The 20,826-nt window shown below is 44.0% G+C and overlaps 1 protein-coding gene across 1 annotated transcript in view; it reads left to right on the forward strand.

The window, feature by feature from the left end:
- LOC102250813 (schwannomin-interacting protein 1) overlaps nt 1-20,826 on the forward strand; it is a 683,922-nt gene that overhangs the window by 655,759 nt on the left and 7,337 nt on the right. Inside the window, exons 8-11 of the mRNA XM_014537973.1 lie at nt 14,289-14,406; nt 16,349-16,546; nt 17,426-17,549; nt 20,281-20,374. Of these exons, the coding sequence (XP_014393459.1) occupies nt 14,289-14,406; nt 16,349-16,546; nt 17,426-17,549; nt 20,281-20,374 (534 nt within the window). The remainder of the gene's footprint in view (nt 1-14,288; nt 14,407-16,348; nt 16,547-17,425; nt 17,550-20,280; nt 20,375-20,826) is intronic.

The raw sequence follows: 20,826 nt of genomic DNA on the forward strand, positions 1-20,826 counted from the left end.
GCTTCAGTGCATGGCTGCCGGCCGCCATCTTGGCTGGCAGTTAATTTGCATATCGCCCTGATTAGCCAATGGGAAGTGTAGCAGATGTACAGCTAATTACCATGTTTCTCTTTTATTAGATAGGATCCTGTTTCCTCTTCTGCAAAATGTATATTCGGGTCTTACTGGATTCTCTGTGCTTTTTAAAATTAATTTATCAAAGTTGTGTAGTCATAATACTAATCCTTAATATGTCGTAGGTATTGCAAGAATATCCTCCCAGGTTGTAGCTTATTTTTTCAATTCTTCAATGTATCTTTTATGACCACAAATTCTTAATTTCAATACAGTAAATTTTTATCAAACTTTTCTTTTAGAGTCAAGCTTTTCTATGTCTAATATAAAAAAATTTTCTTCTACCCCAATGTCCAAAAGTCATTAACCTAGATGTCAAACCAAGAGTTGAAAGTGTTGATTTTTTTAAAAGTCTGTAGTAAATTAGGCGTTGTTTTCTGAATATGGTACAAACAGAGCAAAGTGAGGGTTTAGGTCAGGGGTGGGCAACCTTTTTGTGAGTGCAAAATCTCTGACTCAAAATTCTTCTGCGTGCCAATCCTAATTTTTTGAGAACATGTTACGCCTACTTGATATCTCTTAAGGTGTACGTATGTGAAGAACTTTGAAGAAATAATAAAATTCATTTGAGCGACAAAAACACAGTATATGATAATGAAAAATACATTTATTTTTTAATGTATACATGTACACTGATAGTCCAACAGAAAGCTTTATGACTCCATTTGATATTATCAGTGGGACTTTTGCTGCTGCATCACTGATGACAGAGATTTTACATCAGGTTTATATTTCGTGACCTTCAGAGATATGCACGAGCTACTACTTTCATCCGTCAGGCTACTCCTATTATATAGAGTGAAATTTTGAATAAGTAGGTGAGGCGGTTGTCTTGTCAACGAAAACCCGTTGCGTCTGAGGCTGAAATCAAAACACTGGTCGGATCTAGGAAGGCAGGGAGAGTTAAGGCAGAGGCATAGAAATTGCTCTTCCCCTCTCTCGTCAATCCATGTCTATGGTCTTTAAGATAACTTGTTATGTAAAATTATTTATTTATCTAAGATGCACCTACACTGAATTTATCTGAAAAATTAAAAAATCGATATTAAGAAAAAAATTGTAAATGGAAGATTATAAGAGAGGGTTTCGCGTACCAGCAAAAGTTACTGGCGTGCCATGTTTGGCACGTGTGCCAGGGGTTGCCCACCCCTGGTCTAGGTAGTCCTGTCAGGCGTTGTCAAATACCTCTCATCCATCTACATTTTATCTCCCAGATTTTTTCAAACTCTGTTGTGTGCTATTATCAACTCTTCCATTTTCTTTATGTAGGTTTATACCTTTTTTCTTCCTTTATCATTATAGTAGTAGGGTTTCAGAGGAGAGATTCAATAGCTGTGTTTAGTATGCCATGCTTAAATAGAAGTCTCACGAAGGTTTTTATTTTATTTTTTAATGATGGTTTATATTCAGTATTATCAATATTATTCTGCATCAGTTTCAGATGTACAGCATAGTGGTTAGTCAATCCTATACTTTACAGAGTGGTCCCCCAAAATATTTCCAGTACCCACCTAACCCCATACATAATTATGTGATATTATTTACTATATTCCCCATGCTGTGGTTTACATCTCTGTGACTGTTCTGTAACTACCAATTTGTACTCCTTAATTCCTTCACCTTTTTCACCCAGTCTCCCAGCCCTCCTTCCTTCTGTCAGTCTGTTCTCTGTATCTCTTGAGTCTGTTTCTATTTTATTTTCTTTAGATTCCGCATATAAGTGAAATGATAAAAGAAATACCTTCTCCAATAAAACCCTGCGCAGAAACCCTGTGTGTAAAACAAAGCAGCCCTCCCCTGGCTCAGGAGGACTGAAGGAGAGGGACTGGGAGAACCCTGCCCGGAAGGTGCCCCCCCGCATCCTTTCCCTTCAGTGCCCCTCCCCGCCTCCCCTGCCAGCCCCCAGAGCCCACCTGAAACCCTTCTGGCAGAGCAAACCTTGGAAATCACTGAGTCATCTACCCCCTTTGGAGACACAGATATCGAAACACATGTATTTCACAGCAGCTCAGAACAAGCTACACTTGTTGACTCGCCATAAGGAAGATTATTTTTATCCTGTTCTTTAGATGTTTTTATCTGCACACGCTGGGATGAGCTCATCCTCTGTGAGAACAGGATGACTTCTTGGATACCCCTAAGAATGATGATTAATAATGACACAATGTTTCTAAGAAATATCTCTTTATTGCTGTAAGTTTAAATTCTGCAAAGACTGACTGTCATTCCTCCTCATCGGTAATAATGTAGGAGAAAAGCCGTAGGAAATGTTCAGTTGCATTTGTGTAACCCATATTCCCCATCCCTGTTAGAATTAATTTTTTCCTAATGTATCGCAGTCCCCGAAATTCTTCATTGAGCCAGAAATACCTCACCTCTTACTTAACAAGAGTACTTGAGGGATGTTAGACCTTTGAGGTCGCCGTAGTGCTCACATGTGTTGAGTTGGTTAAATAATCAGAACTAGGTAAATCTTATATGAATGTACTACTCTGAAGAGCTCAGAACTCAATTTTAAATGCGGCTGAGGACTAAAAATTAATTGGCCAAACAATTAAAAAGTGCTGCACTTACTTTTAAGGCGGGGACTGGCTACCCAGATACGTGGGATATTTGGCAGAGTAATGGAGTACTGTCTATTTTAAAAGATGTGCACTTACCTGTAAAAATTAACTTTATACACACATTATGTGAGCAATTATGAAGTAGCTTGAGGTCTTCCGGGAAGGTGTGTTTAAGCTGCTCCTGTGAATATAAGTCCTTCTCAGTTGTCCCCACTGAATTTTTCTAATTGGTGTATCTCCTAAAGCACTTTTTTAAAGAGTGACATGCTGTTAAATGTAAGCTTGGCTTACAGTAATCCCATAAAGATATTTCATGCCTAATACTGTAGCAGAAGAATTTTTTATACTGATTCATAACTCAACTAATTAAATTTGACTTATACTGAAATGTGGCAAATATAGGAAGGGCCATTTTTTTCTTCAAAATTTGCTCATCCACACATAATCAGCCTTTCACACTGAGACTGTCTGACCTTTGTCATTTTTTTCTATTTAAAAATGTTCCAGCAAAAAGCTTTTAAAAGCTTAAAAGGAATGAGAAAAATGAATTACCTATTTTTGAAAAAAGGTTTCTAAGAAATATTAGGTATAATTATGTTCTTAAAAATAAATATTCTTTTTATTAGGAGAATAATAATGTCCTATAAAATATTTTTATTGACCACATTAATCTTGATCAGCATTGTAATTTGGATTCTGAGTTTACCAAGCTCCGTGTTATAAAAGGAATGGAACCTGGCTTGGCTGCTGGGGGACACAAGGCAGGGTGGCCGTTAGTGGGAGACATCCAGGAGATCCTTCATTGTTCAGGCATTACAACCTGGTCGACATTGTGGAGAAAACTCTCCGCCTTCCTCCTGCTCCTTTTCTCAGAGGAGCTGCACAGTAACCTGGCTCCCCCCTCTCTTCTTACCTTACCCCAGGATAGGTTTCATTTACATGCATATAAACATAAATGCAATCTCACACAGGCTTTTTCATAAAGCATATGGTGTAGCCTAGACTAGGTCATACTCTTCGCTGCAAATATTGTGAATGTTGTGAAAAGCAGAAATTCCCCAGAGAGCTTTGGAGCAGCTGGTTTGAATAATGATTACTGTTTCTTTATTTCAGCCATTCCAACCTCCCCAAATCAAAATGCATTCCATTCCTGTTGTTACAGGTTTATTGGTGAATGGCTGAGACAAGACCAGTAGTAGATACCCACCATCTCCTTTGGTGTTTGGGTTAGGGGATGGGGTGGGGGGGGGGGCACCATAGCCTAGGAAGTGGTATCCATTGGACAGGTAGCATTGATCTAGAGAGCCTTTAAGGAAATTAGATTCACAGGAGCCTTGACTATGAGGAACTGGGAATCTGTATAATCTGCCACGGAATCACAGGTCGAACCAGCATCATTTTGCCAGGAAAGCGAATCATCCTTCTGTCTCGAATGGTAATAATGTTTGCATAGCTTCCTGGAAGAAGTGAGCAGAATGGTCATATATACCCAACATGGGTGAGGAAAGAGGTTGTCCTCTTTCATGGCAATGACATTTGCTTTCTGTGACATCTTTCTTGCAGTAATAAGTGCATACTATGGCAACCTATTTACTACATGCAGCCTATGTTTTAAATTTCCTATTGATCTCATACATATGTACTAATAATTAGCTTAGAAACCCTTTGTGTTAGTAATTCCAAGGTATGCATCTTTGCAAATGGAAGTTTATAAATTCTTAAATATTATTTGAAAAGTCATCGGGTAATCTACAGAAAACCTATCATTTTTTTATGTTCTCTAAGTATTACCTCTAGTATTTTAAAATGTTACACAGTTTTAAAAGTGAAGCAAGATTTGAAGTGGATCTTTTGAGGATCAATAAGATTAAAATGGCAAAACAAATTTAATTATGTCAGCAATTCTTCTCTTTCACAAACCTGAAAGAAAAGCAAATTGGTATTTGAGAAATTTTCTTTGTCTAATAAATAGCCTCGCTTTATAATAATGCCAATGACCCCAGTTTAATTAGGTGCAATTAATTTTGTGCAAGCGAAATTTGACATCTTGCTAGAGGCATAACCAGCTGTACCCTGTCTTATGAATTTTTTTTTTTAATCACCAATGAGAAGTCACTGTCGGAGCTATTGCGAAAGGGTGGGAAGCAGGAAGAAAAAGGCCACAGGGCTGGGGTTTATATTTAAAAATGGCTCCAGTGGACAGCCGAATGTTTAATTAAAAGAGCTTCTGGGGATAATTTTTCATTGGTGCATCATCTTTGACAAGTTGTCATGACTTTATTACTGCAGTTCACACTCCCCTTGGACACGTGTCGGGACACACGCTGCTCATGTGAAGCTTGGGCTCCTTTGAGAGCTTCCAAGAGCGTTCACTGCCACTAGAAAACACTCTCACTGCCTTAGGGTGAGCTGTCCTCTAGGGGTTGAACACAATCTCTTTGTTCGATCCTGTCGAATGTTCTGTGCCCCTCAGATTACTCTCATTCAGATTGTCACAGGCATGAAAGACCCATGGAAGCTATTTCAGAAAACCACTGCCAATTAAATGATGACATGCCTCCTCACACTTAGAATTTTTATTTTAGTTGTTGCAAGAGTCCTTTCAGACTTATTTGGGTATACGCTTCTATCACACATGTCTTTGTGCATGCAAAAAAGAAGAAGAAGAAGAAAAAGTGAAATCTGTTGGTTGAGTTTTTCCATAACCCTTTTCATATTCAGAGTCCAATTGTCTGTGTAAGCACGTTCCCTCAGAGTTGTCCGCCTTTGCCTCTCGCCTGGCTGTCACCTGTGGTGGTGAGGACGCTGCACATCACCTTCTGAGCTACTGTCCCCAGTTGGCAGGTGGTGATGCTGGATCTTCGTTGTTCTCATCAGAGGACAGGACTGGTCAACTCCCGGGGCCGCCTCCGCCTCACTGGTCCTTAACTGGCTTGTTGGCCGACAGGGTTACAGTTCAGTCGAGCAGAACTGCCACCAGCTGCCTGGGTGGCCAGGATCGTGAGGCGCATCCTGATTTTAAAGATGGCAAGATGCACATAGCCACGCTTCACAGAGCCCAGACGGTTCAGCACATCTACTGCATTCTGTGCCATGACTGCTTAGAATCCGAATGACCATGAATTAAATCATGAAAGAGAACGCCTTTGAGATAAAGCTTACTGTGCAACCAAGCCTAAATGGCAGCCCCAACACTTTCTTAAACATGAACATAAAAAGTGGTGAAGGCAGGCAGTGATTCAGCATTCACCAGATTAAGAGACTTGGCCATTTTCACAAAATCCAGGCACTGACTCTCCAGCTGCCATAATGTTGCCCCGACCACAGGAATGTTACCCAGGTCTGGAAGGGGAGAGCAGCTGAAAGTCAGCAGCAGGTCGGGAAGATACAAGTTTAAACTCTGTCTGGGTCTGGGCTGAGCGGGATCAATAGGCAGGGTGGCTTTCACAATACAGACGGTTCAATGCATGTTGATTGTTGTAGAGCAGTGGTTCTCAACCTTCCTCATGTTGCGACCCTTTAATACAGCTCCTCATGTTGTGGTGACCCCCAATTTCATTGTTACAAATTGAACATAATTAAAGCATAGTGATTAATCACAAAAACAATATGTAATTATATATGTGTTTTCTGCTGGTCTTAGGCGACCCCTGTGAAAGGGTCATTTGGCCCCCAAAGGGGTCGCAACCCACAGGTTGAGAACCACTGGTATAGAGGCTGTTATCTACTGCGGGTCCAAGGAGAGAATGGGGTAGAGACTGGGCTGGAAGGATGTCAGTAGTTGAATCAAAGAGCCCATCCTTCCTCCAAGATGATCTCCTACCACCCAGCACCCTGTCGAAAACAAAATCCCAGCCTGACTCATCTGTGAGTCACGGTCCCTGCAAAGGCACTGTCTGAGTCAGACTCCCTGCCACCCTCTCCCAGCTGTCAAACATTTAATCCCACTCACCTTTTCTCCAACACATAAGCGCTAATCAACTCACCCATTTTCTCTCCTTTTCCTTTTTTAATTCCTGCGAAATGCCCACATGGCAACTCAGAAGCACTCAAAAGAGGAAAACATAAAGTCAGTTCAATTACTCTGACCGAAAAATGCCTAGGTATATTTACTTTTTGGTGCATATATCTCCATGTTTTTGTTTACAAAGTTGAAATCCTATACCTACTGTTTAGGCTGTTTTTCAATATATCATGAACATTTGCCCATATTCACAACTTTCTACTATCATATAGATTTCATATATTTCATCAAAATATACTTAATTCATCTCTTAGACATTGGAGTTGGTTTCAGTTTTTTGTTTCATTTTCATTTTGCTTTATTGTTTCGTCTTCTCGTTTTTTTCTTCCATTCATGAATTTATTCTATTCTTCTTAAAGTGACCCTGTATAATTTAACCTCTGGGCCTTAGTTTTCTTGTATGTAAAATGGAGGTCAGAATACTTACTTTATGTATGTCTGAGGATCAGAGGTAACTATAAAATACCTAGCACGCAGTAGATGCTCAAAAATGGTCACTCTTTTTTTTTTTCAAATGCAGATTGCTTAGGAGTCATTAGGCTTTCATTAGGATGAGAGAAGACCACATTTGGTGCCTAGGAGAAGCCTCGTTCTGGGTCTTCAGCCAGTGCAAAAGAACAGTTGTGGTGAAATGCATTTTCCTAACATTAAGATCCTGTAATTCCGAATTTAATTACATGGAAGTGGTCATTAGTGAAGGAACCAGACACTGGTGTGGAATCAGGCCCCGCAGCTGCCTGAGAAATGCGGTATTTATAGTTCTCTGGAGAACAGGTTAGGGCGGGTGCTTCACCAGAAAAGCCAGTGACACCCGGAGAGGGGCTTTCACACGTCCGCACCTTTGCAGCTGCTCTCAGCTTCTGCTGAGGAAGCCTGAGCCCTGTAAGATGTGGGTCAGGACAGGCCACAAAGAGGGAAACGTTCCCCTTCCCTCCAGTCCTCTTTAACACATGGTTTGAAACTACCCTTCACATCTCTGGGCTCATAACTGCTGGAGGGTCAGCTTTCCATCCCGCCTCTGCATTTAACCCCTCCAACCCCCTTCACCAGGCCCTCCTTTCTTCTGCACTTTCCTGGTTGTTCACTCTTCTTGGTTAACAACTTATTAATGCATTCCAGGTTACTAAAGTATGTCTTTTCTCATATATAAGACTAGAGGCCCTAGTCTTGGCCTGCGGGGATTGAGTGAAACTGGCCCGGTGCACGGATTTGTGTACCAGTTCGGTCCCTCGGCCTGGCCTGTGGGTATCGGGCTGAAACTGGCTCTTTGACATCCCCCAAAGGGTCCCAGATTGCAAGAGGGTGCAGGCCAGGCTGAGGGACCCCACCCGTGCACGATCGGGGCTGGGGAGGGACCACAGGAGGGCTCCAGGGCATGTCCACCCAGTCTCTCCAAGTCCCCATTAATCGGCCAGACCCCAGCAGCAAGCTAATCTACCAGTCAGAGAGTCTTCCCCCTGGTGGTCAGTGCATGCCATAGCGACATCCAACAAATGGTCAGACACTTAGCATATTAGGCTTTTATATATATAGATAGGGTTTGGTCTTTTGTTTTTAGTCCTCTTCCAATGCCCTGTATATTCCACACTTGCAGTTGTACATCATGATGTAATGATCCAACCACCAGTACCTGTTAGAAGACCTAGTTTCTATTGTTCAACTACTACTGTACATGCACTTACTATAGGTGTCGTGAACTATAAAATGCCTTCAGGGGCCAGCAATAAATATAAATGAGTCAAGTAGCCTAGATAAAAGGCCATGGGTGGGACTGTAGCAAACTAGGAAGTGTATGTGTGCCCTGGGCAAAAGGGACAGCAGCTATGCTATGCTATTGGCACCATGGTGCTTGCAGAGATGTCATTACCTGATCATCAAATGAACGAGTGGATGAACAGTTAAACATCCCTTTCTCTCTAACATAGTTATAAAAATCACTGACAGGTCTTCTGTGTGAGATGATATGTGTTGGGCCAGCAATATTCTCACCGGTTATATGAGTACCACTCCTTTTCTAAAAGTCAGAGTATCATCTTATGCATCACACAGTCTATAGCAAAGAAAGTTCACACAATCCCACTAAAGTAAAGTAAGAAATACTGTATTTTGACAATAACAAATGTCTGGAAGCAAAATCTTTGCTTTTTTTAAAGATAATGATAAAAAATCAACATGGAACAGTCAGTAGAGAAAAGAAGAGGAAGATGCAGGGTTTGGGGGATGGGAAAGTATTTTATAATTTATCAACCCACCTCAGCACAGTCCACAAAGATACCATCACACGTGGTACATCCAGAACTTGTCCAGAGCTCAGTTGTTCTCACGTTCTTTCTTCACAACTCCGTAGAAAAATGAAATGTGTTTACAGCTACCCTTGGGTAATTGCAACCTACATTTTATGTGCCTTCCCTTTTGAAATTCTCATCAAAGAGAAAAAGATAGGGTATAATAATATGGGTGATTATTCAGTATGTGTAAAGTCTTTGAATAATGCATCAGAGATCCATTAAACTAAATGGAAATAATATATTTTAACTGCCCATCCACAAACCAGTTGAGGATACTGAGTAATGAATGGCACAGCAGGGCCCGTGGTTCTTAGTCACTCTGGTTGTGGACAGATAATGAGCAAAGCATGTTTGAGATCCATAGGCACACGGGAAGTTCCCTCTCACTCTGTTCTTAAGGAAACTGTACAATTGCCTTGAAAGTATTAGCAACTACAGGAGGTATCTGCCCTTTAAAATTATATGGCCATCACAGTCAGGATCTAATAAATCCAAACCTAAGGTCAAGTGTAGTATGGAGGAAAGGACATTGGATTCCAAAACCAGAGGTCCAGCCTGTAGTCTCTTGCTTTGTGACCTTGTACCAGTTATCTGTTGCCTCAGTGATGGTGTGTAATAAACCACCCACATCAGTGGCTTACAACAGTAAGCATTGGTTTCGGCTTGGGAGCCTGTATAGGTCAGCTGAGCAGCTCGTATGTCTGTGGAGACTGTGGGTTGTTGAGGTGCCTCTACTGCTCTTAGCTGAGCTCTGTCATGTGTCCCCAGGCTCAGTTGCGACAGCTGCTGATTGAACTCCGTGCTGTAAAGTCACTCATCTACCAGCAGACTAACCTGGACGTGGGGTGGGGTTCCCTGAGAAGGGAGGCTTGGAGCCAGGACAAAGTCCCTTCCTCTGCATTCTGTGGGCCAACACAAGTCAGGAGGCCGGCCTGGAAGGAGCCGCAGAGTCCTATTACAGAGGGAGAAATGAGGACCATGTTTATAATCAGGCTGTCACGGTTCCGGGGCAGGTAGTTTGACTTCTCTGAGTAGGTGTTACCTTGCCTGTAATCCACAGGTGGTTGGTTGTCCAGTTAACAAAGGGGTGGTGTAGGGGGTAAAGCCAACGAATTTTAAATATATGGAAATGCTGGTGGCCATGCTATTTTCGGTCCTGGGAGATTCCGATTTCTAAAATCAGAGAGCACCAAATAGTTCTGGGGTTCAGAGCCGGCTGCAGGCGCCCGGTCCCAGTCACCACACCCGAGGCCAGGGACTAAGGCCCGGCTCACCATTCAGCAAACTTTAGGACCATTGCATTGTTTGTCACAGGAAATAAACCCGTCTTTTCCTTGCATTTTGAAAATAAAGTATCGTCTTTATTCCAGTGACCACTGGCTAAGTTTTTGAAGCATTCTCTTCTCATCTCTACCACCCTCTCAGTTTTGTGCATATTTTTGTAATATCCCTGGTAGCAGTGGTTGGAAGTCAGCACAAGCATTTTCCAAGTAGCCATCTTCCTCTCTGGAAATGCCAAGCAGACGCGGGTGCTGAACATCCTCTCCACTAAATAAATGCCTTCGCACTCCTGGCCGATAGTGGCTCGGAAAGCCACTTCTGCACACAGTCTTTATCTCTTCGTCTTTGAGAGCATTCCCCGTCCAGAACACCCCCTCTCCAGATGCTCTCGGCTCCCTGTCAGCAGCTCTGGTCAGCAGTGTGGCTTTCCGTTGCCTCGTGGTGCATAAGGAGAAGAGGTTTCTGGGAGAACCAGGATGCAGACCCTTCAGGAGGAAAATCCACAGGCGAGGCAGAAGTCAGGCAGCCCTTGCAGGCAATGCTCTGCCAAATGCCACTCGAAACATCAAGCAGCCTTGGCGTGGATACCTTAAATCAGGGGTCCTCAAACTTTTTAAACAGGGGGCCAGTTCACTGTCCCTCAGACCATTGGAGGGCCGGACTATAGTTTAAAAAAAACTATGAACAAATTCCTATGCACACTGCACATACCTTATTTTGAAGAAAAAACAAAACGGGAACGAATACAATATTTGTATTTGCATGTGGCCCGAGGGCCGTAGTTTGAGGACCCCTGCCTTAAATTATATCCCTAATTAACAGGATTCGCGGTGTGTTTTGTTTCCACCTCAGACTGTGCTTGAGAGATCGATAGGTTAGACCCCTTGCAGCTTGGATTTTGAAGACTGTGTAGCCTGGTTGTGAGTGAGGCTGGATGGATGCCCTGCAGTGTGAGGGATAGAGACCAGGCCGGCAGGGGCCAGGACAGGGGTTATCGAACTTGACCCTGGACACAGAGGCCTTCAGCACAACCGGGTGGCCCTGCTCACCCACAGCCAGGCCGCTGCTTGGGACTGTGGGTGAATTTCCCCCAAACCACCTTCATCTTAAAACCTGCTTAAAGGCTAAAGGCAAACAAATCCTTTTTGAAACTTGAGTCCGTTTTAAAGACATCTTTACAAAAATCCCCTCTGAACCATTAGCTGTTATGTCACATAATTTCCTTTTCCTGAGAGGAACATTCTTGGTGATTACCGCTATGAGGAATTATCAGTCTCACCCTGTAAGAAGCTCTGTTCGGTTTCCCACGGAGATAATGTGGTACTAAGGCGATTTTCTGAATTTCTACCTGAGGTGCTTTTTCATTTTGCTCTGACTGCTAAATCCTTTCCCCTCCCCCTCCTCTTTTCCCCTTGCCTTTCTTGAGTTAGAAATTCGGTGTGAGGTGGTTGATTTAGGACTGAGTTGATCCTAGCACAAAGTTCATTTTGGGGGCAGAACAATAGAATTTACAATCAACTTTCTTCAGAATATATATCTTTAGATGTTTTCAATATTATTTTGTAATTGTATCCTGGGTTATTTTATATTTTTATAATCTGTGTATCCCGTGGCCAGCTGCTTCTTTTCAAAACTTTAGCTATTCAATAAATAGAAAGTGTTACCTAATCTTAGATTCAAATTAGGTTTAATTTAAAATGCATTTTTATTTTTAAATGTTTGTTTTTAATTTGCAATTTTATTTCCCATTATCTTCCAATCCATACGTCTTGGGTTTTATTATTAAAAATGGGTTGATATTTGGGTGTGTGTTTTTTTTTTTTTTTACCAACTACAGACAATAAATTTTAAAACTTAATTTATATGGGATCAAAGGGTAACCTATACATATCAGATTTCTCCAGAAAAAAATTTCTAGAAGAAAGTTAAAGGAGACAACTTCCAGGCCCTAACAGAGCTGAGTGTACATAAGGGAATTGCTGTGACCAGGCAAGGTGTTGCAGTACGAGACTTTAAAGGGCCCTTTGCAAAGTCACCCCACTTTTAAAATTCTGTGTTCCTTTGGGCTTTCAGACAGAACAGAAAGGAGGGTAGTTAACATGCACAGAGCACCTGCCTTGTGCCCGGCTCTCAGCTAACTCTTTTCATTCTTCCTACAAAACACTGACTTATTCACCCCATTTTACAGATGAGGAAACCGAGGGTCATAGAGTAATCTGCCTAGGCATAGAAGTGAGGAATCAGAACCCAAGTCCAACAGAACCCAAGCACCCTGAGCTGATCACACAGCACCTGCCGGCTCCTGTGCCCAGCCCTGGACCTGGCTCTCCTTGCAGCACAGGAGGTCTGGGAGGGAACAGACTCCGCCTACTGGGGAAATAAGCTGGGACTTTCACTAATGATGAAAACGAACAATAGGTGGCAGTATATACAAACAACAAGGGTGGTACCGAGTTAAACCAGTAGATTTCTTTTTCTGGATCCTGTATCATTTTCAAAGAAGCACTTTATAGAGTCATCTGAGCAGTTTGTACTAAGCATCCCTACCCACTGGAATTTTTTAAAAATCAAATACAAATGTCCACCATCAGGCCAGTGTTTCTTTGCCTTGTCCCTGTGAAGCAGTGATGCTGGTTTAGACAAGCCTGCGATCCTGGCAACCCAGGGGCCCCCATTTGCCTTTTCTTTCTCTTCTCTTACACACAGACCTGGCTACTAGGGATGCTAAGAAAATTACTTCTTTAAAAACTCCCCATCGCCAGACAGCAGTGAAATGTGTTCCACTTCGAGAGAGGTTAGGACAAAGAACTGGATTCCCTGTCTGGCCTGGTGGACAGCAGAGACACAGCTGGTGACCCTCTGTGACCCCACCTCTAGCACCATCACGCCTGGAGCCTCAGGAGCTCCCGAAAGTGCCCCCTGCGGCACTGAGTGCACAAGGCAGGCGGCTGCGGAGCCCACTGGGTCACTGTGCTTCTGCCTGGGTTGGGGGTTTCCTTGCATTCCTCTAGGGCAGTGGTTCTGAACCTGTGGGTCGAGACCCCTTTGGGGGTCAAACGAACCTTTCACAGGGGTCACCTAAGACCATCAGAAAACACATATATAATTACATATTGTTTTTGTGATTAATCACTATGCTTTAATTATGTTCAATTTGTAACAATGAAAATACATCCTGCATATCAGATATTTACATTACGATTCATAACAGTAGCAAAATTGCAGTTAGGAAGTAGCAACGAAAATAATTTTATGGATGGGGGTCACCACAACATGAGGAACTGTATTAAAGGGTCGCGGCATTAGGAAGGTTGAGAACCACTGCTCTAGGGTGAACCGTTGTGGAGGTTTTTTGTTTTTTAGATCTTTATTGCTAAAAGTATTACATAGGTCCTCCTTTTCCCCCATTGACCTCTAGGGGGAACTGCGGTGTGTGTTTTTCTTAATGACAGAAGTGAGCTCCCTTGGTTGGCTTTTGGCAACTGCCTTAACTAAAACTTTCCTTCAGTTGACCCTATTCTGTCTGTTTGAGGGAGAAAGGAGTCTTCAGAGAACTATGGCCGGGGTTCTGGCTCTGAGAGAGTCCTTGGACTGTCCCCAGGGGACGGGACACTAGATGACACCATGCGGCTTCATTTGGCCAAGGACCCCCATCGTCTTCGTCGACAGGAATATAAACTCATTGACTCACACATTTTTATTGGGCACCAACTGTGTGTTTGGCATTGTGCTGGGGGCAAAATATGTGGCCTAAATTATTTTTCACCTAATGGGAAATGAGTGGAAAAAGTAATACATTAGTAAAAGTTGTGATGTTATCACTTACCAAGTTATCAAGTGATCATTAGTAACCTCTGGTATGTTACTGCTGATGAGTTAGGAGTCATATTGGTCACCTACTTCTCCATGTGAAGAATACATAAAACTGCTTTTTATTAGCAAAACCAGACAGTTCTATTGGGTGCGCCCAGATCGCAAATAGCTGAGTGGATTGGTGTCCTGTCTGCTTCTGCCCAGCCTGCAGAGTGGGATGAACCTGCAGATCTGCTTTGTCAACGACAGCGGCAGTGACAAGGACAGCGATGCGGATGACAGCAAGACGGAAACCAGCCTGGACACCCCCTTGTCGCCCATGGTGAGTCAAAGCTGCCGCCGACGCTCAGTGGGTGTGCTTTGCTGGCCATGCAGCCTCTTTGCATTTCCTGACGTGGCGTGCTCCTAAGATGTGACAATGATTGGAAACCCAAACCTGTGACACAGCAGTGCTACATAAGCTCTGTTAAAGTTAGCAGCTACTTTCATATTAGACCATAAGAGAAATTGCACGCGTCCTAAAAATTTTTTAAGGACCATATGCTACACACCAGTCCTTCCCCATTGGGTGTAGAAATATATGAGTACAGACCAGCAGTAGGACACGTTTTAAAAGGATGGGCGGCAGGGCTCAGGGGAAACCTCATGCACAGAGGTGATGTTCAGAGAAACCAACAGGATAAAGTGCGTATAGTATTTCTTACTCATTCCTTGCCCACATGCTATAACAGACTGCCTTCTGATCATGGGAGCCTGTTGCTGGAATTCTTACCACTCAGTGAGGTCTGCGCATCTCTTTTCTCACCAACCAATCGTGTTTTCTTACCAAGGAACCCATGTTGGTCACTGGGTACCTGAGGTCCTGTCCACTCCAGAGAGCAACACACTGCCTTAGCTCTGGGTTAAATACATTGTTGTGTCTTTTGAGACCAAATCAAAGAAATGTCTCAAGTGTGTCATAAATCTGTTTCTCATATTATTTATTTACTAGAGGCCCAGTGCACAAAAATTTGTGCACTTTGCGGGGGGGGGGGTCCCTCAGCCCGGCCTGTGCCCTCTCGCAGTCTGGGACCCCTCAGGAGATGTCCACCTGCTGGCTTAGGCCCGCTCCCCGTGGGATTGAGCCTAAGCTGGCAGACAGACATCCGTCTGGCAGCCCGGGAGCCCTCAGGGGATGTCCACTTGCCAGCGGGGAGAAGGCCTAAGCTGCAGTCGGACATTCTTAGTGCTGCTGAGGAGGCGGGAGAGGCTCCCGCCACCACTACTGTGCTGGCAGCCATCAGCCTGGCTTGTGGCTGAGCAGAGCTCCCCCTGTGGGAGTACACTGACCACCAGGGGGCATCTCCTGCATTGAGCGTCTGCCCCCTGGTGGTCAGTGTGTGTCATAATGACCAGTCATTCCCAGTGGTTCTGCTGTTAATTTGCATATTACCCTTTTATTATATAGGATAGAGGCCTGGTGCACGGGTGGGGGCCGGCTGGTTTGCCCTGAAGAGTGTCCCAGATCAGGGTGGGGGTTCTGCTGGGGTGCCTGGCCAGCCTGGGTGAGGGGCTGATGGCTGTTTGCAGGCTGGTCACACCCCCTTCAGGGTGGGGATCCCCACTGGGGTGCCTGGCCAGCCTGGGTGAGGGGCTGATGGCTGTTTGCAGGCTGGTCACACCCCCTTCAGGGTGGGGATCCCCACTGGGGTGCCTGGCCAGCCTGGGTGAGGGGCTGATGGCTGTTTGCAGGCTGGTCACACCCCCTTCAGGGTGGGGATCCCCACTGGGGTGCCTGGCCAGCCTGGGTGAGGGGCTGATGGCCGTTTTCAGGCTGGCCACAGCTGCGGGCTGGAAGCAGGTATCTGGGATTTATTTATCTTCTATAATTAAAACTTTGTAGCCTTGAGCAGAGCTCAGGGCTGCCCAGGGCAGGCGGGAAGCTTGGCTTCCTCCATCGCTGGGGCAACCAAGCCTCCTGCTGGCTCCAGCTCCGTGGCCGCCGCCATCTTTGTGACAGAGTGATTGAGTGAGGGTCTGATGGTTAATTTGCATATTACTCTTTTATTAGATAGGATTCTGCTACTCTTTATGCTAAAAATCACAGTCTGGTATTGACACTGAGGCAATAAACTACCTTTTTAGTTGAGACTGGTACAGATCGCATTGTGCAGCGAGCTGAGTGGATGGAGGGGAGTCTCGGGAGAGCTCAGGGATGCTCTGGCCCCTCTCCCCAGATGCTACCTGGCATGCAAAGCTCAGGGCTGCTCTTTTTCCCTTCGCAGAGCAAACAGAGCTCTTCCTATTCTGATAGAGACACTACTGAAGAGGAATCTGAATCCCTAGATGATATGGATTTCCTCACCAGGCAAAAGAAATTGCAAGCTGAAGCCAAAATGGCCCTCGCCATGGCCAAACCCATGGCCAAAATGCAAGTAGAAGTGGAAAAACAGAACAGGAAAAAGTCTCCCGTCGCTGACCTAGTAAGTAGCAGACACTGAAACGCAAGCGAGTGCCTGGTGGCTGCAAAGGGTTGGCACTGTCCCGCTCCTTTGCCCGAGTTATGCAAACTTGGGTTTCTCCAAGGCAGTTTGTAAGAAATACTGTCATTGAGAAATGTTTGTTTCCTTTTCCTTTCTGCTGCATCACTGAAAGATACATAAGCAGCAGATTTCACAAAAGTAAACTTTGTTCTTGATTCAGGTCTACTTTGTTTGTTAGGGACAATATTAGCTGTCATGGGACTATTTAAATTCCTTTAAAGCAATTTCAGTTTAAGAACCTATTGGTTGTGGCAGACTCACTACTGCTATGCTCTCAGTCCCACCTTCCAACAAAGACAGTGTAGCATAGTGGATAAGAGCCTGGCACTTTGGAGTTTAAATCTATCTCTGCTACTGCCCTACTGTGGGGCTCTGGTCAGGTTACATAACTCTCAGCTTTCTCATCTATAAAATGGGTATAAACAATAACACCCGTGTCAGAGCACATAGCACAGTGCTTGTGGTGTGCTATGAATTAATACATAGCTGATATTAATTTCATCCATGTCATCGATATTATTTGAGCTCCCCGGTAATTCATTTATGTATAGAATAATGGACTCATGGTTGTCACAGCCTGTGTAAGAGCCAGTCTGAAAGCTTTTGGTTTGAGTAGGATAGCATTTTGATGCTGATAGTGTTCCAGACATTGTAGTCTGTAGGGCCTCGCGTTGAGAAAGTTAGACTGGGAAAGCTTTTAAGCCCAGAACTTGAAAGTGGGTGGATGAGAGGGGCGGTCTTTATGGGGGAAACTGGGTCTTGGGTTCAATGTACTTGCTGCTCTGTTCATACGTCCATCCCTTCCCTCTGTCTCCGCAGCTGCCACACATGCCTCATATAAGCGAATGCTTGATGAAGAGGAGTTTAAAGCCCGCTGACCTGAGGGACATGACTATTGGGCAGCTACAAGTGATAGTCAATGATCTCCATTCTCAGATAGAAAGTAAGTGTCAGGTGTGCTTGAAAATGGAATAATAAGTGGGAAATGCAATGGGACAGCACCACTTCCTCAATTTAGACCCTTTGTACAGCATTTCATTGGGCTCCTCCTGGTTGTGTGCCTGCAAGTGTTCCCTCTCTCTCTCTCTCTCTCTCTCTCTCTCTCTCTCTCTCTCTCTCTCTCTCCTTAGAAATATTCAGAAACTTTAAGAATTTTTCAAGGTTAGGTCCTGATTATTTATTTTAAATAGCAAGCACTTGGCAAGCATCTGGCTTGCAACACCTGTTTCTAGAATACAATTTAGTAGTTACAGGTCATTTGTTATACAATGATATCCTCAACTTTACTGGTACGTACATTCATTTTGGGTCATCAAATCAAAGTCGACTTATTTGTGGTACTCCTCCAGGTGGTAAGAGTAGATAGGACCAATATGTGAAAATTACAGGGTGATGATATGTGGGCCTGTTTCCCCCAGAATAACTGCAGTGGGGAGGGGTAGTAAGTGAGTGGTGCTCGCTCACACTAATTAGAGGTGCAGAGAAGGTCTGTTGCTTGGCCCGATGAAGGAGAGAGCATGCCCACCTGGGCAGAGTGGTTAGGCCAGATGGGCTCACAAATCCTCTGGAACATATGGTGGCACTTACAGATAAAGCCACCTAAGAGATATGCCAACCAAATGCATTCAGACAAACTAACTATAAAAAGCATTTTTAGGAGCTAAGTGGGGAAATTGAACACTGACTAAATGTTTTATTAAAGATTTATTTATTCAGATATGATGAAGATATTGTGGTTATGGTAATTTTTTTAAAAAGAGCCCCATCTTTAGAAATATATACTGAAGCATCAACAGATGAAATAATATGATGTCTGGAATTTGCTTTAAAATAGTCCACTAGGAGAAAGGGAGAGAGCTGCGTCAAGATTGGCTAGTTGAAGCTAATGGATGCATGGGGCATTCTTAAACTATGCTCTTTGCTTTTGTATCAGTTTGGAATTTCCCATAATAAAAAGTTAAAAACTTCATATGGGGAAGAAATTCCTATGCACAATGCAGGCACTGTACTAGGTACTAGCATAAAAGCCTACCCCAAGAACACATTGGAAAAATTAGAATTGGACATCTTCAGTGTCAAGTTAATATATTCAGTATTGTTTTAAAATCAAGAAGAGATAAAGAATTCTTTCATCTGCAAAATAAGCCAGTCAGAGAAAGACAAATACCATTGATCTCACTAATGTGTGGAATCTAATGAACAAATGGAACTGGAGACATGGATAATAGATACATGGCACAGGCTGGCAGGAGCCAGAGGGGAGGGCGGTGGTATGGCTGGATAAAGCAGGCGAAGGGATTAGCTAAAGAACATATATGTATGCCCCATGGACAGGGACAATCGTGTGGTGAAGGCCAAGGGAGGGGGAGGCTAAGAGAGGAGGGGGAGGCTGAGGGAAGTGAGGGTGGGCAAAGAGGGTGATGGGAGAGTCAGCAATAATGTCAACATAAAAAATTCTTAATCGTAAAAATATTTTTAATCAAAAATAAAGTAAAATTGAGAGAACGAGTTTAACATTTTAAGAAACCATAGATTCAGTGGATTTCTAAAAATTCTACATTTTAATTTAGTTGAGTAAATTACTGGGAGCTTACTCTGTCAAGTGATATTTTACTACTGAAGCATCTTCCTTGGATTTTTAAATACTAATAAATTGCCATCTCGTCCTTTTCAGGGGCTGATGATGTTTCGGGCCTCTTTGTTTGGTTCTTTCTCTCCCTTTCTTTTTAAAATTGGAAACTAGTCTGAACTAAAGGCAGACAAATGCATCATTTGAAGTCAGGATCTCTAAAAGCACTTCCCAGGGGGACCTGGCTGAGTACCCACTTCCTTTCTTTGGTTTCCGGGCCCAGCGCTCTCGCTAAATGGGTGTTCTCCTCTTGTGTCCATGTGTCCAGACTCACATGCTTTGATTCTTAGCTGAACTGAGGGGAAAAGGCAAGAGATAGCCCTTGCTTGTTCATCCCCTTTAGAGGCAGAAGCCAGATTGACCCGTGCACTGATTTCAGGAAGATGAGAAATGTGTCCGTGCATTTTTTTCCCAGCATAAGCCCTGAGGAATATTTCCCTTGGCACCTGTTGTCCAGAGACTTCGGGGCTGATTTCCTCAGGCCTTACACCCTGGCTTTCCGATCGCTTGAGCTAATACTTTCCCCAGAGCAACCTGCACACAGGGCTGCTCCTTCCTGGGCCGTGGGAAGCCCGGAGCATCCCTGAGGCACCTGAGTCAGGCCCAGCGGCCCCTCCGACTCTCAGTGTGGCAGGTGCAGTGGAAAACTTAATAAACCCCAGACATTTTTGTTTTTTGTTTTTCAAACAAAACGCCACTTTTTCTAACAAGCTATTTCCCTAATAGTGAACAATTTTTCGCACTCTAATGTTAATGTATTTGGAAATCCTTTGTACTTTACTCCTTTCCTTCCAACACTCTTATAATTATGCAGATTAGTGATGTTCTCAAATTGATGGCTTCCCCTGAGCTTATGAAAAGCTCATATAAAAATTCTAAATTTTAACAGAAATGATATAAATAGATGAGAGATAGATAGATAGATAGATCGATAGATCGATCTGTGATACATGTGCCCAGAAATCGTTACCCATTCTGACCTGGATGCAGTCTTACTTGGATACAGTCCTGCCTGTTTTTAAGTGCTCTCTTCTCTCTGCCTCAGGCTTGAATGAAGAGCTGGTCCAGCTGCTGCTCATCCGAGATGAGCTGCACACGGAACAGGATGCCATGCTGGTGGACATTGAAGACTTGACCAGGTTGGTGATCTTTCGCCCTTTCTAGAGAAGCCCTGGTCTGAAGTTTACGAGTTAGGGCAAGAGCGAGCTCTGGAGAACTCCCTCCTTCCCTCCCATGGGTTCCTCACCTAATCCCTGTTTAGATGGAGGGGAAGTGGCCAAAGCTGCTCCTTTCCAAATGCATTGCTTGTCACAGCCGTCCTCCCGGTGTGATGGGCGCCAGGGCACTGGACCGTCGTAGGGCGCACCCAGGTCGGTCAGCGGTTCTGGCCCAGGAAGACTGTGTGGCCCCGGGGAGTAGGCTCTAAGCCATTCCAGGCTGGCGAGTTTCCAGCGGATGAGCCGCCACGGGGTGGGTGCCACAAAATGGCACTTGCTGGTTTGTGACCTGACTCTTGATCACATCTGCTATGCCCAGAAGGCAGGGGCACTGGCATCTTTCCACAGTACCAGTGCCACCAGATTGCTCTCAC

Source organism: Myotis brandtii, unplaced genomic scaffold (assembly GCF_000412655.1).
Source record: "Myotis brandtii unplaced genomic scaffold, ASM41265v1 scaffold186, whole genome shotgun sequence".
In the NCBI taxonomy this organism is placed as follows: Eukaryota; Metazoa; Chordata; class Mammalia; order Chiroptera; family Vespertilionidae; genus Myotis; species Myotis brandtii.